This window comes from Symphalangus syndactylus, chromosome 18 (assembly GCF_028878055.3).
Source record: "Symphalangus syndactylus isolate Jambi chromosome 18, NHGRI_mSymSyn1-v2.1_pri, whole genome shotgun sequence".
Lineage (NCBI taxonomy): Eukaryota > Metazoa > Chordata > Mammalia > Primates > Hylobatidae > Symphalangus > Symphalangus syndactylus.
This window is the reverse complement of record NC_072440.2, coordinates 12,767,704-12,785,696: the sequence shown is the minus strand read 5'-3', so window position 1 is coordinate 12,785,696 and position 17,993 is coordinate 12,767,704. Positions and strand designations below refer to the sequence as shown.

Below are 17,993 nucleotides of genomic sequence, written 5' to 3'. Positions count from 1 at the left end.
GTGTTTTACATAATGTATCTGTGGCTAATTTTCCTCTTCATTTAGTATTGTGAGTTCCTAAAAGTTTTTTTGTGATGATGACTTTAAAAAAATCAGTGCCTGGGCCAGGTGCAGTGGCTCACGCCTGTAATCCCAGCACTTTGGGAGGCCGAGGTGGGTGGATCACGAGGTCAGGAGATCAAGACCATCCTGGCTAACACGGTGAAACCCCGTCTCTACTAAAAATACAAAAAAAAAAAAAAAATTAGCTGGTCGTGGTGGTGGGGGCGCCTGTAGTCCCAGCTACTCGGGAGGCTGAGGCAGGAGAATGGCATGAACTCGGGAGGTAGAGCTTGCGGTGAGCCAAGACGGAGCACCACTGCACTACAGCTTGGGCGACAGAGCGAGACTCCGTCTCAAAAAAAAAAAAAAAAAAAAAAAATCAGTGCCCGATCACCTTACCCCATGGTGTCTTGAACATGCCCTATAGACCCTGCCTGGGTCATGCAGTGCTCATCACAATGCCTGCCCTGGATCCCGCAGTGCCCAAAGCTGGGAAGGCCCAGGGAGCCTTCAGGGAGCTCTCAGGCCTCCGCGATTGTGTGGTGTTCTGCTTTTTCCCGGCCAAGTGTTTTGGCTCTGAATGGAGCAGGCCCTTGTTCCTGTGCCTTCCCCAGCTCCCAGTGAGAGCTACACATACTGTTCAGGAGAGAAGAAACCTTGGCAAGTATAAAACCCAAGAGACAGGCCATTTGGGAAGCCTGAGAAGGCTCGTATCTTCCTTTCTTTTCATCCTTGAATCAAGGGTGCACAGGGCAATTTGCAGGCATAAGGTCGGATCCTTCTCCGGGCCCAGGTGCACTCTGGGCAGGGCATGGGGCCTTTGGGTTGAGCAGGCCCTTCTGCATTCTGGGGCCGTGCACCTCCCCTCCCGGCCTCCAGGCTGCGTGTTGGGGAGGACACGGTGAGGCCGTTGCCGTGCGCCAGCTTTTCCAGCCTTTGCCTCAGCAGTGGGGAGGCAGGCGCAGGAGCAGGGCACGGGCCCACAGGGACACCTGTTATCTGAAGGCTCTCAGGAGCTGGCTGGCCACTGCTCCTTCTGTGTGCTCTGATCTTGGGTCCAGCAGGAGCGATGCACATTTCCGTGGGGTGCTGAGATGTTCACTTGTGATAACAGAGCACCAGGACTTGAGTGCGGGCAATGCAGCTGCCTGTTAGTGTGAGGGCCAGGCTCCTGCCCCTCCTTGGCTGCAGGCGGCGTCTGTTTGATTTTCAGGCAGGTGCACAATAATTGGCTGTGCACTTGGTTGGAGCCTTGGTTTCATGCTGCTCTGTGTAGGAAGGCCGGGCCATCCGAAACACATTCTTTGTGTGAAGCCTCTTTAGGGTAGGCATGGAGAATAAGCAGGACTGTTTGCAAATGATATCGGTATCTGTCACTTAGGAAGAAGTTTATTTGTGGGGCTGTTCTGCAGTCATGCCTTTTGAGTACCTTCTGGGCATGTGGAGGCCCCTCTGGCACTCCCCACCTACAGATGACCTGCAGAGCCTGTGGCCTCTGCCAGCCAGGATGGCCTGAGAAGCTGGAAGGGAAGGGCCCTCTTTGTTAAAGGGAGGCCCATACGTTTTTTTCAGTGGATCATGTTTCTTTTTGTTGAGAAATTGAAGAGCCATACAATTGATTAAATTTTTTCAGACAGAAGTATACTGAAAAACATCCTGAAAGCAAGCAGTCTTAGTTTGCCTTGGCTTTGTGCTATAATACATGGACGATCTGTCCAATTTTGGTTTTGATACAGGAGCCTCATATCCTTCTGTGATTATATCCATCCAGTTTGGATAGTTAACAATGTAAGCAGTTTTTTACCTGATTTTTATGGTCCATTTTCTGGATATAACAGAGAGGGAGGAGTGTTTTGAAATGTATCGATTCCGGATGGATGGGCCAGCAGGGGCACTGAGGGCTGAGGGGTCGAGTTGCCAACCCGATTCCTGGCAAGGCCATGCCTGGTGAGTGACCACAGCCAGCCTTTCACGCAGGCTCGTTAGAATTGCGACAGGGGCCACAGCCACGCTGGGCACTGGCGAGCTGCACGCCCGTTCTTGCTCTGAGTGGCGGGGTTCCCAGCTGGGATGTAAGCAGCACCCACACAGGAGCAGAACTTTGGGGCTGAGCATCGGAGTGATTTATCGAAGACCAAGGATTGATGAGGAAAGGGACTTGGGCTTAAGTGGCTCCAACCAAAGTCACGTTGCTGGAGCGGTCAGTGTATGCTGGATTGTCAGTTAGAGCAGCAAGCTCTTCCAGTTAGCACTTTTGGATGCTAGCTGCCTCATCTGAACAGCAGAGGAACCTGCATAGTGTTTTTCAGTGGGTGTATTTCTTGTTTTTTCGTTGTGTTATTAACAGTAAAGTGTAAGGGCACCTTCTCCACACCAGCGTGCCATTTTGCCATCTGACCTGTGGCGGCAGGGTGCCCCGTCCATTCTCATTTGTTGTGGGGCCATGGCTTTTTGCCGACTCCCCTGCCAGACCCTGAGCCATGGACGTGCAGGGCCCGGGACTGTTTTTCTCCTGGATTCCGACGGCCCCCATCTCGGTGCCGGGTGCACTGTCTGGGCTCAGCAGAGCTCTGTGGATTTTAAAGCCTTTGACGTGCTTTGTCAGATTGTTTTGCAGAATGCATTCATCATCTCTGGAGCAGCAAATGGAGAACTGTTCTGAGTGGTCCTTGTGCTTCAGAGGGTCTGTTTCTTGTTACTTGTATCAGTGGGGGAATCTTGGCCAGCTTTATTGGTGAGCTTGGTGAATCTTACTGAATTTATTTAGTAACTAATACACACAGGCAGAGCCCTGAGCAGGGGTAACATCTCGGCAGCAGGCACGCCGTCTGCCTCATCCCGTCCCCATGGCCGGTGGCCCAGTGTGGGGTTTTGTGATGGTGCAGTCGTTGGTTCTCCGGCAGTGTGTTTGCTACCTGGAGGGGCAGCTGTGGTGGGCCCACATCTTCCTCGTCTGCCTCAGCAGTGCTGGGCCAGCAGGCCCCAGGTGGCAGCACCTCCACCCGCCTGTGCCCACCTCGTTTCCACAGCACTGGCTGCATCACGTCCGTCCCTGACACCTGCCCACGTGTGGCAGGCTGGCTCCTCACACCTCCCGCAGCCACGGTACTCTCCTGGGGCCATGTGCCGAGGGCATCACTCTAACAAACAGCTGTCTTCTAGCGCTTCCCGTCCCTCTACAGGGAAGTCTCCGGGGCCTCCGCATCAGCTCCCCACAAGCTCTTCCTCCTCCTTCCGTCTGTGAACTCTCTGCCTGCCTTCCCATCACCTGCGCTCTGTCCGATCCTGCCGCCCTCCAGGCTTGGTTGGAATGCCAGTGGCTCTGTGCTCATGCTTTCCAGCCCGGTCGGGCTCTGTGCCTTCTGCCCCGTCACCCTATTCATTCTCCACCTGGCAGGTTCCAGCTCACACAGCACGGTTGTGTGAGCTGCGTCTCTCTGTAATAGACGGTGGAAAGCATCGGGAGAGCGCACGGGTCGGTGAGTCAGAGGAGCGCATGGGCACGGCCTCTCTTCCAGGCACTAACACGTTCTTTGTTTCTTCTCCGCTTTTCTCCCCGTCCCACAGTTTCTCACACATAGAAGTGTTTGATATTTGTTAATAGAAGAAATCACTGTTTCAACAAACAGCTTTTCTATGAACCAAAACTCCTACTCACAGCGTTATTGAAACATTAAAGATCCAGTCAAACCGCAAGAATGCTGTGAGATTGGAATTTTTGCTTTTTGCAAAAGTGATCTCGTCAAAACGAGGTCGGTAAAAGATACAGAAGGTTTCTTCCACTTTTTACCGCACTATCTATCCCACAGTTGATATTTTCCCAAGTGTTGTCTGCAGACTTTTTCCACGTGGGATTTGGTACCAAGTTCTTTATACAAAAAGTAGACCAGCTGCTACACAGGCACTGCCCTGTTCCCAGGCCCCGAGGCCTCCTGCTTTGGGTTTTGAGGTTGGAGACCCCTGACTGCGGTTCTCCTTGCGGTTGGTGGGATGGGAAACAGCCGTGTTGTTGCTGAGAAGAGTATGTTGGTTCTCATCATTTGGGATCACTCTTGGGGCCGGCAGTTGATCGCTGGAGCTGGCCTGATGCTGCCACCTTGCCTAGCCATGCTGAGGGCGTTGTCCTTGTCCTGTGATAATTGTCTGCCAACGTCTCGCCCTCCCACCGTATGCCCGCGTTTGTGGGCTGCAGGCGGACGGCCCAAGCTTACAGCCGTGGAGCAGAGTCGGGAACTGTGACTGTGGTTCAGTCTGTGTAACCTTGACTGAGTTGAACATTATCTATATTAGAATTAAACGTTAGTTGTTTTTGCTGAACCAAAGAGTTTGGCGAATTTATAGTCTTGAGTTGTGATGCCACTCTCACCAAGACAGGACTTTTTTCTCCATCCTGGAACCCAAATCTACGTAACGAAGTGTTCAAATCTCTCTCACCAAAGTACCGGAGTTTCCAATTTAAAACTCCCATGTTGGGAAATGCAAAAGATTAGATCCATAGAGCAATTCCATCTTGCTTATAAAACAGAACACTTTTGATTACCAGTTAAGCTCCTAATTAAGTGAAGAGGCATATTGCAGGGTTTGTGCAGTGCAGGTGATGAATGTAGTGGTGACGACAATAGCTCCCTCCTCGGCACTCCCCGTGGGGGCTGGCTCTTCCCCACGGCGTTTGTACTGTAGGTGACTGCTCTCCATACCTTGCCACCAGCGTCCTGGAATCCTTTGAAATGAAAGGAGCTGTTTACATTGGATGGACTTTCCCCTTTCCCCAGTACCAAGCTCTTCCATGTGGTTTAATATGAGAGATAACCCGCGTCAAGCATTTTTGTTTTCGAGAACCCCCTGGTAATTACAAGCTACGATTCCAGTGCACCCCCTGGTAATTACAAGCTACGATTCCAGTGCACCCCCTGGTAATTACAAGCTATGATTCCAGTCCTCTACTCCAGTTCCAGAGGCTGCCGTCATCTCACAGAGGTGGGGTGGGGGCCGTGAGGGAAATGAGCCCTTCGGGAGACCCAGAGCTTGGGTGCATTGTGGCGACAGGCTCTTGCTGAATGACAGGAGAGGCACCCACGCACTGCGTGGCGTGGCTGCAGAGTTGTTGTATTTCTGGAGTTAGACCTGCCTGGAGTTGGAGCTGCACAAGGGAGGCTCCGGCATGGACGCTCCTTACTGAGTCAGAGGCCTCCATGCTGTGCGGGGTCCTGCTGTGAACCCGATGAGAAGCATGTAGACTAATCAGGCAGAGCCCTGGTTCATGGCCAGGCTCTGCCACTTCCTAGCGCAGGACCTGGGCATGTTACCTGCAACCTCCTTACCTGCGCGGCGTGGCATGGACCCCGCTGGGGGCTTTTGGATTGAGTGGGATCATGTGTGGACATGTGGGCTCCCACACAGAAAGGCCTGCTGTGGAAACACACAAGTACCTTGTCAGTTGGTGTGCAGGCGTCCTCACTGCGTGGCTGGTGGTCCTGGGTGTGCAGGCATCCTCACTGTGTGGCCGGCGGTCCTGGGTGGGCAGCCTTCATCACCAGGACCATCTGGATTTTTAGCCCATCCATCCCCCTGTTTCTTTAATCTTCTGACCCTTTTTGTTTTCTGGATGTGGAAAGAGGGGCCAAGAATTTCTGCTGTTTCCCTAAAACAGCTTTTCGCATATTGCAGAGTGGCAATTATATCTCCATGTGGTTTTCTCCTGACCCAGCTAAATATCCTCCATTTCAAAAACTTAGCTTCGTATACCTACCCACCATTCATCCACCCACCTACCCATCCATCTGTCCACTTGTCCATCTCTCCATCCACGTGGACTGGTGGAGTCTCAGGCTGGACGTGGTGACTGTGCAGTGCTATCCCCACCTTGTAACACTGGCCCTGCCCACTGAATGCCAGCAGCACCTCTCACCCTAATCATTCTGACCCCCAAATGCCCTGAAAGTTTCTTAAAACATTCACAAGGGCAGTACCATCACCCGTGGGATCTTCTGTTCTAGGGATATTTATCTGAGGAAAATACAGGTCTTATTTAAACTGTTCTACGTGGCCTAAACATTGTTTTTTTCTTTTGCAGAAATAACTGCTCATTGTGGAAATTGACATTCCCTTTTACTCTCTGCCCTTCTGCAGAAAATAGTGCGAATTTCCCGCCCCACTCCTCTCACCTTGCAGGAGTGTTCAGACACTCCTGTGTGTGCATCCCTGGATGATGCTCCTCTGTGTAGTTTTATGTAGATGCAGTGCTAGACTTTTCCATGTAAATGGAGCTGTTGATAAAAATGGGCTTATTTTACAAATTGGTTTTTTTCCTTAATACTATAGCAGGGCAGCATTTTCAAAGAAGGTTAGTTAAATCATCCCCCAAAGCCTTTCTACGGTCTAAGAGGGCAAGCGAGATGGTTTTGAATTCAGTATCTGTTTTTATGTCCCATGACTTCACATTTTGTTGTGGTCCACTTGGGCCTGCTGATCTTCTGCCCCGGGCTGTGGGAGCCTCTTCTGCCTCCTCCAGGTTCTCCTTGGGGTTAGCCTGTGCACTTGCCACCCCGCCACCTGGCAGGCTCTTTGGGGTCAGGACTCATACTTTTTTCAACTTGGTGTCCCCAGGGTATAGGGGACGGGGCTGCCCCTTGTAGGGAGGTGTGGTGACTGATGTAGGGGAAGAAAGGGCCAGTTCCAGAATACTGTTATACATGCTGGTGTTAATGTTTATAATTAAATGAGAAAAGTAAAAGAATCGTATTTCAGATGGAAACATGCTGGTTTAAATTTCATTATTTTTAATTATGTGTTTGCAAAAATGTCACCTTAGAAAGTCCCCACAGTGGCCCATCTCTGTCATGGCTCCCAGGCTGTCACGGTCCTTCCTGGCTGGGAGGAAGCTGAGGTTGTACGCATCTCCCCTTGCCCTCCCCACAGCCCAGGGGTGCCTGTGAATTACCATCTCCTGGAATCCAGCTGCCTTGAGGCAGCTTGGGCATCTTCATGGCTCAGGAAGAAATCTCTAAGCCCAGATCTCCCAAGGACCCGGGGCCTGAGAGCCGCCCCCTGCCTGACCCCCACCCCCAGGGCCACAGCCATGGCTGCCATTTCATTAGGCCCCGCCCTCCATTGATTGGCATCTGGTTCTGCTTCCCTCCTCTGCTTTCACCTGTGTATTGATCATTTTTTCCTTTGAATCGTGTTTCTTCCTTTGAACCCTGGGATTGCTTGGAATGACCATGTCTGTGTTTTCCTTTCTCATTTGTGATCTTACCTGAAAAATCTTTCTTTCTGGTGTCAGTGCTGTCATCTCTGCTGTCCTATGGAGTGACACATGTTTTGGGAGATAAATCCATCCTCCTTGTTGTGGCTTGCCCGGCTGTGAGCATCCCAATGCTGGTCAATGCAGGCCCCAGCCATGAGGCTTCCCAGGTCGTGCCTCGTTCCAGCTTGCTCCCTTCTCGTTCTCCCTCCTTGCCTCATGGATGGCAGCATGCCTGGCGGACAGTGTGTACCGTTGAGTGGGAAGGTCTTGGGTTAAAATCTGTCACGGGTGTTGCCATCTCAGAGTCTTGATTCAGAGACCATTCTCACCCCACAGTGGACTCTGTCTGGTCCTTGGGGCAGGTGGTTTTGTAGATCAGCATCTAACAGATGGAAGCCAGGGAAAACCTGCTGATCTTGCCTGCAGTTCTGTCTGGGCCATACACCCAGGGACAGGGCTCCTCTGGGTGCTCTTGGACCTTACCAGGCTATCTCCCCAGGGGCCAGACACACCAGCCCGTGGGTATTTTCTGCAGCTTGTCCTGGCTCTGACCCTGCTGTCACAGCCTGGAGTCCAGAGTGCCCTGTGTCACTCTGTGTGCCTTTGCCAAAGTGGGGGATGCTTTCTCTGGCGGGGGTTATTTATCTCATTCTAACAATAAGGGTGATTCCAATTCTCCTGGCATTTAGAAGACAAATCACCGCGGGGGCTGAGTTAAATGCCATTACTTCATTACCTTGAAGAGTAACAAATGGCCCATTGTGAGAAATGACACCTAGAATAGGCCACTGACATTTCCTCGGATAAAATAACAAGCCAGCTAAACAGACCAAGAGAGCGAGGCTTCTGCCTGGCTCATGCAGCGCCTGGCTCTGCGAGTCAGAGCTGCCACGGCCCAGCTGCATCTGTGCACTCAAGGAGAGGCTGTCAAGGTCTGGGGAGGCCTTAGTTCCCTGTTTACTCTTATTATCTCTGAGGAAATGTGTCCATGCTTGGAAGGCCCTTGAAAGAGGATACGTCGATGGGAAACTTCTCAGAGGAAGCCCGCTGATGATTGCTGCTGATTCAGTTCCCTGAGAAGAGGAAATAAAATCAGACCCACTCTAGGCCAGCAGAACGTTGAGTTGATTCTGCCCAAACTATTTTCCCAGGGAGGAAGTAGTGCCCGGGGGAGGCCGCTTACCCTCCTGTCTACGTGCTTGGCTTTTGCTGCCGGTCCTTCCAGTAGGAAAGGCGTTACGAGGGGGCTGGACCTGGAGTCCAGGCAGGCCTGTCCTGCTCACTCCCACCATTGCCTCACAAAGCACACTGATCAGCGTGTGGAGGCTTAGTTTCTGCATCTGTGAACCGGCAGAAATAACACCTCCCACCTTGGGCTGCCGTGGGAAACTGGGAGACAGGGCGTTTCCCTGGGAGTCCCTGTGGGGGCTTCATCAGAGGGTGTGCTCAGGTCAACCTGGGCTCCTGTGCCAGCAGAGTTTTGAGGCCAGACACCTTGCCACTTGCTGGAGGGGGAGCCTGCAGCCCTGCGGGGAGCCTGCAGTCCTGCAGGGAGCCGGTGAGTGGACAGAGCCACCAGGAGAGTGCCAGTGTCATGGACGCATCTGGCTGGGAGGAGAGTCGGGACAGAGCCATGGCCAGCCAGCAGCACTTGTCATCCTAGCCCCGCATTCGAGGAACGGGGAACTGGGACCTGCCTTCTAGGGTGAAAACACAGGCCAAGAGAGTGAGGGCCTGGTTGCACCCAGTATGCTGTGGACAATGGTGTCCTTCACAAGCCTGGGTCCCAGGAGGAACCCATCCATTTCTCCATGCCACTGGGTGACTCCGACACCTCACATTCATGTTTTCAATCTTTAAAGTCACTTGTTTTCCCCTTTAATTCATGAGCATCTTGAGGGCGTCAAGTCTCTCACTCATGTCTGTGCCTGGTGCCTGGCGTATAGGGACAGATCCCACCCACGGGACTGGCTGTCTGTGTCCACATTACCCCTTGGTGGAGACAGCCCAGGGCCTACCAGCCGAGGCATGCAGAGACGCAGCGTGGCCTGGCCGTAGGGGTGCGGCTCAGTTGTGAAGAGGAGTGAGGCATTGACACGGGCTGCCGCATGGATGACTCTGGAGAACATTGTGCTCACTGAGGAGCCAGTCACAGAGGGCTGCAGAGCCGGATTCCAGCAGTGTGCAATGTCCAGAATAGGCAACTCCATAGAGACAGAGGCAGGTTCGTGGTTGCCAGGCGTGGGGTGGGGAGTGGGGAGCGGCTGCTGAGGGGTCCAGGGTTTCTTTCCGTGGTGATGGAAAGGCTCTGGAACTAATGGTGACGCTTGTGACCCTACTCAAGACCACTCCGTCGCACACGCTAAAGAGTGATTTTATGGAGGATGAATTATCTCTCTGTTTACAAAACCCAGAACCAAATCAAAGCAATATCCATGGAGTGACTGAGGATCCACCCCCAGCACCCCAGAGAGAGGAGTGATGTGCGAACTGGCTGGAATCTGCCCACCCTCCTGCGTTCCCGCAGGCCCCGCCATGTTGGATGTGTTCAGGGCTGTCACCTCCCTATCCAGGCCCTCGAGCGCCCAGCTGCTCACTCCTGCTGGAGGGTCAGACACGGAGACGCTCTTCCCCTTTTATCCTGCTGGTTCTGGGGTGAACCAAGAACCGTGGGAGGTGGCGTGTCACCTAGTCTCTTCCAGTCACACACTTCAGTGTGAGTTAGAAATTGTGCAGGGCTGCAACTGGGGAAGAAGCGCGATGGGATAGGACTGGGCACAACGCGAATGTGAGGTGGGCCTCTGGGTCCTCGGGGAGCACTTAGGGACCTGGGTTCTGGGACCAGTAGGTAGGGCTGCATCTGGCACCCCCCTCCCCACGTGTACCAGGCTGCTCGGCATAGCCACGGCCCTGCCCCTGTTTACCCCACTGTTGTCAGGGGCTCAAGGGTGGTGACAGCAGAGTGGTGACAGCTGAAATGAGCACACACATTCACAGTGCACAGGAGAGGGCCTGGTGCATCAGCAGAGCCCGGTCAACACCAGCGGCATCATCATCCGTATCATGATTGTGGTGTTTATCTGCTTCAACCTTTCTAAATATATTCTGGGTTGAAATGTTTCTTTTCTTAAAGAACATTTTCCTTGCGAAGATGCCATGCAAATAAAACTAAAGTAAAAAAAAATTAAAAATAGGGAAGATAATTTTTAAAACATTTATGAGTATTTTGCTGGATGACAGCAGTTTTGTAAGGATCTAAAATTAGTTTGTTCAAATATCTGATAAGCCATTTCAATTAGGCATCTGTTTTGCATTTTAAAAACTTTTAGATTGTGTTTTCTCATTAGGTTTTTTATACTTTAAGATGGAAATTATTTAGAGCGCCATTGTCTATTCTGTCTTTGAAGCACATCTGTGTTATGGCTTTCTGCGGTTTTTGATCATAGCATGGAAGTATTTACCCAGTGTAGTTTTGGAAACTCTAACTTTGGAAAGAGGTTTTTAGAGGAATTATTGCCAAATGAATATGTAAATATATCAGAAGCACAGTTTTCAAAATCTTATGAAAAAACTTTCAGATCTGTTAGGATTAAGTAATATATTCTATTTTCTCTCTTATTAGAATGTGAAATGCCTGAGAAGCAATAATTTATAATGTATTAATTATGTTAATTAATTGGAGAGGATTCAGAATATTAATTATCTGCAACTAATTAGGTGTTAAGATTGAGAAGCATTAAGTGATGAGGTGGAAGGCTGCATGAGTCATTTAGCTAGACTGATGAGAGTGGGTGGAGGGAGCTGGATGCGGGCTCAGCTCTCTTCCTCCGTGGGCCTCCTCGTGGGTTGAGGTCCCGTGTGGCTAAGTCTCCTTGTCTTTTGCATGCTCGGCGCCGCCCAGAGGCAGAGGAGGTGGACACGGTGGACGTCTCCGGCGTGCCCGCAGAGGTGCTGCGCAACATCGAAGCCGACACCTACTGGTGCATGAGCAAGCTGCTGGATGGCATTCAGGTGAGCGCCCACACCCACGGGGACACAGCCCACACCCACAGCCCCTGCGGTGAAGAGAGCCTGAGGCCGTAGGCTGCTCCTGAGTCTCAGTGTGGCCGTGCAGTCCCTCCTGAAGCCTCACTTTTCTACATCTGGAATAGCACAGACCCCTCCAGGTTGATGAAGTGTGAGACACAGTGTATGTGCCCCTCGTTCTGGGCACGGTCATGTGTCCTACTGAGGGCCCAGCGGGAAGGCGAGGTGCAGAGTCTGATCCCCTGCTGCCTGCAGACTGTAGCCACCACCACGGAATAGGGCACAGGCTTACGGTAGCTACGTGTGTGTGGCTAGCTGTGCTAAGAGGGATCCTCCTTAAAGGGCCTCAGATTGGGGGCCGCAGCTCCTGGTCTCTGACACCAGGCTGTGAGCCCTCGCCTGCAGTATTGGTGGCCAGGGCTCCAGGTGTGTGGGGCGCTGCAGCTGTGCCTGCTCCCAGGGAGCAACACGAGCTAGTGGGAGTCCCCTGCACCACCGTGGGGACCCTGCGGGTCTCTGCGTCAGCTAGGGTTAGTGGCTGAGATTTCTGTAGAAAAGCCACAGGTCTCCCAGTGACAGGGCCAATCCTATGGAATGGTGTAGGTGCAGAATCCCACACAGTACCTGGGAAGGGCCTTGTTGGTAGCTGAGTCAGGAATGAGGACTGGAGCCAGCTGATACTACAGAGGAACGGCTAAGGGGGATGGACGGGCCCTGGAGTGGGTGTGGGTGTCTTAGTTTATTTGAGGCCGGCACATCCTTTCTAGACACTTGCTTCCTGTGAGGTGCTGTGCTCCACACCCGGGAATAGTGGCGAGTAAGGGTGAGGCCTGCTCCGGAAGCTCACTGGGGGTGGAGGGTAGACGGATAAGTACGGCATGAGGGGACCCAAAGGTGGGAAGAAGTAGATTTCAGGGGACAGTGAATTTTGCTGACAAAGCAGGACTTGTCAGATAGAGGAGGGTCAAAGCCCAGAGCACGGTTTGGGGCGATAATCGTTCTCTGAGGGACCAAACGCCAAGGCCATCATGGATGTTCTCGTGTATACGGCTCCCTGTTGAGAGCTGTGGCCTCCCGGGAGGGTCTGCATGTTCTGCCAGCATCCCTGTTATCCTAGCTCAAAGCGGGGCCCTCATCTGAGAGACACAGAGACAGGGTTGTCACTTGTCATCTGCATTGCCTAGCAGGGCTTGGCTTTTCCTGAGCCATTGCAGTAAAGGTTGTTCCTGATACCACTAAGTGAAGAGGTCTCAGCTCATCTGCTTGATTCGAAATCGTCAGAATATGGCTTTTATAGCCTGTGGTCTAAGGTTTAGACTCCAAGTTTAATTTGAATATATTAGCTAAAAGGTTCTGTTGAGGAAAGACGTGTGGTTTTTGCCGTTACTTTTCATAATGTAGGAATGAAAAAAGAGAAAGTAGAAGCCTGTTGTGCGATTGGAGAATGGAAACCTCCTATCTATTGGCTGGTCCAGACTCCTCGTGACTTAACTTTGTTCCTTGTAAAGAAAAATGTGCCCACTAGAGATATATTTTGGCCCAAGCACCAATTTATCATTTCCCCTCCTTTACTGATATTTTCATGCATTTTATTCTTTCTGCTAGACCTTTCGACTTTTTGCCCCCTTAGAAAAAGGATTGAATCATAATGTAAAACTTTATAAATTTCAAACGTCGCTTCTCTGATGGTGAGTGATGGGACTTGTGCCATTTAAATACAAGATTATCTGGCCTCTATTTGTAAATAAAATCTGCTGTACAATGAAATCGATGCTGGCTTTTCATTTTTCACCTGAGATTTGTAGCCTGATGAAATGGTTTATTGGCAGGGCCGATGAGTGTAAGGGATCATGCTTTCCTGGCGCGTGTGTTTATAGCACTTCACCGTCCCGTGGCAGCCGTTTATCTTTCTCTCACGTGCCACGATGGATTCCACGTGATCCTCCCAGGAGCAAGAGTTGAGGGATGTCAGTTCCCACCATCCAGGGGACTTGGCAGCTCAGCTGTGATTCCTGTAGATAAGGCCGTCCAAGCAGAGCTCCTCCAGGGACTGTTCAGTGTTTACAAGCACTGCCGCTGTTTTAAGTTCAGAGAAGTATGAGGCTATGTACTCACTTAAAACCAAGGCAACACGCAGACCAGCGTGTCAGCTCCCGGAGGACCTGGCCGCTTCTGCCTCTTAGCTCCTTTCCCTACTCTTGGTCTTACTATCTCCATTTCATTCTTTTGGAACTGCTAGAGCCATCTTCCTTAAGCACCCTTTTCATCACATCATCGCCCTGATTGAAACCCTTGGGGAAGCTCTCTCTTGGTTTTCTGAAGTGCAAGCTCTCAGCCTGGCCTCCACCACTTGCTCCCAGTGTTCTTTCAAGGGCGTGTTTATTCATCGGCTCTGTGGAAGCCGTCCACGCCATTGCTGCAGAGGCTTTCGTGGAGCCGCTGAACCAGAACCATGTGCCAGGGGCTCTTCCTCACCAGGAAGAGGATCTTAAAGGGCCTCTTAGCCCCACAGTTTCTGTGATTGGTAGGCAGTCACCATGGGAATGAATGTGAGGAACTAACATTGTCTCCACTGTGAGTGTGCTTCTTGGTGTGGGCACTCCCAGGACAGGTTGGAGCTCAGTTACACCCAGCACACAAGGCTGAGACTAAGAGAGATGAAGCCCACTGCGCAGGTGACATGGCTTGTATTAAAACCCACGTTGGCTGCCCTATGACCTTTCCTAGCTGAAATAGACAGAAGTGAGTTCCATTTGCAGGGCAAGTTGTAGAGGGCAGACACCACATCTGTCTATTTTTTTTACCTTTGGATGTCCTGGATGGTCATAACTATGTTTTTGGCTCACCTTGGAGCCTCAATTTGAGATTCCATATTCTACTTGTTTTCAGTAATTAATTAACTTTGTCGTTTTGGCCAGGATGTGTGAAGCACCTGCCCTCTCTCTACAGGTGCTCAGAGAGGCAGAAGACTTTGGGGTGAGTCAGCATCACCCCTCTGTCCCCAAGAAGCTCAGAGCCTGGTGGGGTGGAGCAGGGGGAGTGGACAGCTGACGGAGGCGAGGACAGAATGCTGGGAGAGGAGGCTCTTAGCCTCCAGTAAGACGGCAAACTAGGAAAAAGAACAAACCACTCTTCTCCCGACAAATCCCTGGAAACGTTAGGTGATTGGTCTGTTCTCGCACTGCTTAAAGAAGTACCTGAGACTGGGTAATTTATAGAGAAAGAGGTTTAATTGGCTCACAGTTCCACAAGCTGTACAGGAATCATAGCTGAGGAGGCTTCAGGAAACTTTCAATCATGGCAGAAAGTGAAGGGGAAGCCGATGCGTCTTACAGGGCTGGAGCTGGAGGGAGGGGTTGGGGGAGGTGCCACACACTTTTAAACAACCAGATCTCATGAGGCAGCGAGGCAGCGCTAGCAGGGATGGTGCTAACCCATTAGAAACTGCCCCCAGGATCCGGTCACCTCCAGCCAGGCCGCGCCTCCAGCACAGGGGATTACAGTTCAACGTGAGATTTGGGTGGGGACACAGATCCAACAAAGATTGTTTAACACGCATTGTGGGACTCCTTAACAGCAAAGAGAGGTCCTCCAGGAGTGAACAGCGCTGACTCCACTGGCTGACACTAGTGAATTGAAGGGAATTGTCAGACCAGCTCATGGCTAGGAGTGCAGGCTTTCCTGCCCTGGCGAGGTGTGATCACAGAAGCCAGTCCTGTGCAGGGAGATCAGGTGCTGCCCAGAGCACAGACACCGGCTCTGCCGTTGACATGCCCAGGCCTGTGTGCCTTGGGACTCTGCACTCCAAACGTCATTGAAGAGCTCGAAGAGCTTTTGTTTGTGTGGGTTAATTCTCTTGATAACTGCCATGTTGGAAATTCAAATAGAGAAAATTAAAAATATTTAGTAATTTATTTAAAAGCAACAATGAAAACCCCATTACATATTATTATAAGTAACATTTTTATGATAGGTTACTATTTTTCGAAACAAAAATGTTTAGTGAGAAGAAAGGCATTGTTTTACATTTTTGTAAATCTCCTTAATGTCTAACTTAATAGAAGAAGAATTCTCATATCTACTTCTACATTCAATTTATTGTGGTATTTTTCGTTTTAGCTGAAGAATGTGAAGAAAATCCAGCATTACATAGATACATAGTTGGAAAAGGAAGTGTGTTTTTTGTTTGTTTGTTTGTTTTTTGGAGATGAAGTCTCCTCCAGGCTGGAGGGCAGTGGTGCGATCTCAGCTCACTGCAACCTGTGCCTCCCAGGTTCAAGCGATTCTCCGCCTCAGCCTCCTGAGTAGCTGGAATTACAGGCACACGCCACCATGCCTGGGTAATTTTTGTATTTTTGGTAGAGACAGGGTTTCACCGTGTTGGCCAGGCTGGTCTCAAACTCCTGACCTTAAGTGATCTGCCCGCCTCAGCCTCCCAAAGTGCTGGGATTACAGGTATGAGCCACTGCGCCCGGCCAGGAAGTGTTTTAATAGCCTTTTCAGGTAATTTCGGATTCTTTTTTCATTAATACTATACTATTACTCAACAAATGGTAGTTTCTTAAAGGTTAGTTGTGATATGAAATCTGAAACGTCATCAGTGAATGTTTTACACTCAGTTACATTAAAGTTGATGTTCTCTCTTGCACTTTGATGGGATCTTTTACCCATATATTGGCTCTGTAACATCATTCATTGGCGATTTGGAAAATACTGGCTGACTGAGGTGTGTACATCTTTTAAATGTTGACACATTTCATCGTATGATCAAATTTGTTAGTATTACCACCGTCTCATAAGAAGCAGCTGTCAGGCCCAGGGTGGCAGATAAAAGTCTTCCAAAATTCAGATTTTTAATTTAAAAGCGCAGATATTATCATTGGCAACAAACACAGTTCCTCGTTTCTTTTGAAGTGACAGGCCAACTTCTTTCATTTTTGAGAAAATATCTTCCAGAGACCCACGTTTGAATAACTGATTTGTCTGCTAGTCCTTCTTTCATGTAAACATGATGTTTCTTGAAGAAAGTGTTGAGTTCAGCTCACGACTGAAGCCAGCACACCAAGTGCTCTCCTTGACGCAGCTTCTGTTTCTGGATTTGCCCCTCAGGCTTTCCATGTTCTTCCCACCTGTTCTTTAGGGCTGAGCCTGAACACAGTATTAATAGTAAGATGAGTGACCTTTCCTGCCGTATCCAGGGCATCCTTAAGTGAAACAGCCTTTTGTTTTCACACTGTGAGCATGTGGTATTGGGAACACAGTGACGGTTTAGTGTGGTGAGGGCACTGCCCTGCCTGCTGCCAGCATGCCCGCAATTTTACCCACGACTGCCTGTGTACTGCCAGCACAAATGTCAGCACCGTGAGGAAGGTGAATCATGCCTTCATGTTACTATGACAGCAGTTTCAATGTAACAGACCCCTTGAAAGGTCTAGGGACCCCCAGGAGTTGGCTGGCTACCCTCTGAGAACTTCTCCCCAGGAGGGATGATCTCCTGCCACAGGCCTGTGGCGTTCCCATGGGAAGAGGCATCTGCAGATGACCTCACAGCAAAGTACAAACCAAGCAGAGAAGGAGTGCGCCGGGAATAAATGTTAGCTATTACTCTCTTTAGGAGGATTTGTAGGCAGGGACCTGAGACAACTAGAACAGCAATTTGAAAGGAACCAGACAATGTGTAACTTTAAAATATTAAGGAGAACGAAACAGTTTAAAATAAAGACTCTGAAGAAAGAACTCACAGATTTATTTATATTTATTTATTTATTTATTTATTTATTTATTTATTTGAGATGGAGTCTCGCTCTGTTGCTCAGGTTGGAGTACAGTGGTGTGATATTGGCTCACTGCAACCTCCACCTCCCGGGTTCAAGTGATTCTCCTGTCTCAGCCTCCCGAGTGGCTAGGACTACAGGCGCGCACCACCACGCCCAGCTAATTTTTGTATTTTTAGTAGAGACGGGGTTTCACCATGTTGGCCAGGCTGGTCTCAATCTCTTGACCTTGTGATCCCCTTGCCTTGGCCTCCCAAAGTGCTGGGATTACCCGGGTGTGAGCCACTGTGCCCAGCTAGAAATCACAGATTTTAAATGGAACCAAACAGAACTTCTAGCAATCAAAATTAGAGTCACTAAAATTTAAAACTCATTAGACAGAAGAGAGAGTTAGTTATCATTGAATGTAGTGCTGAGAAAATTACCGACTGGGCAACACAGATAGATACTGAAAATACAACAGATTAAGACATGAAAGATAGAATTTAAAAAATAGAACTAGAAAGAGAAAATGTACTGGAGGAAATCCAATATTTGTAAAGCTATGGCTGGGAATTTTCCAGCATTGATGAGATGTTGTTACTAATATCTAATAAATCTCCGGAAAGATGAGTTGAAACTAATTACCTATAGAGACATGAGACTGAAGCCACTGAATAAGAAGAAGAGAAAGTCTGATAGGAAAAAAGAAAGGCCAGAAAAAAAGTAGAATAATGTGTCTGATGTTCAGAAGAAAAATAGCTGTCCAATCAGATTAGATTTAAAAACAGAATCCAGCTATATGCTACTTACAAGACACCTAAACCACAAGGAGACAGGTAGAAAGGAAATGCAACAGAAGAATATTAACCAAAGTAATAGTTATGTAGCTCTGTAACCCATATGTAACTGTGTAATAGCCATGG

The 17,993-nt window shown here is 49.8% G+C and overlaps 1 protein-coding gene across 16 annotated transcripts in view; it reads left to right on the top strand.

Moving 5' to 3' along the window:
* The window catches only part of TBC1D22A (TBC1 domain family member 22A), a 403,669-nt gene that overhangs the window by 199,415 nt on the left and 186,261 nt on the right, over nucleotides 1-17,993 (top strand). For all 16 annotated transcript variants that reach the window (XM_063622512.1, XM_055252819.2, XM_055252830.2 and 13 more), the window contains one exon: nucleotides 11,190-11,299. In XM_063622512.1, coding sequence (XP_063478582.1) covers nucleotides 11,190-11,299 — 110 coding nt within the window. The remainder of the gene's footprint in view (nucleotides 1-11,189; nucleotides 11,300-17,993) is intronic.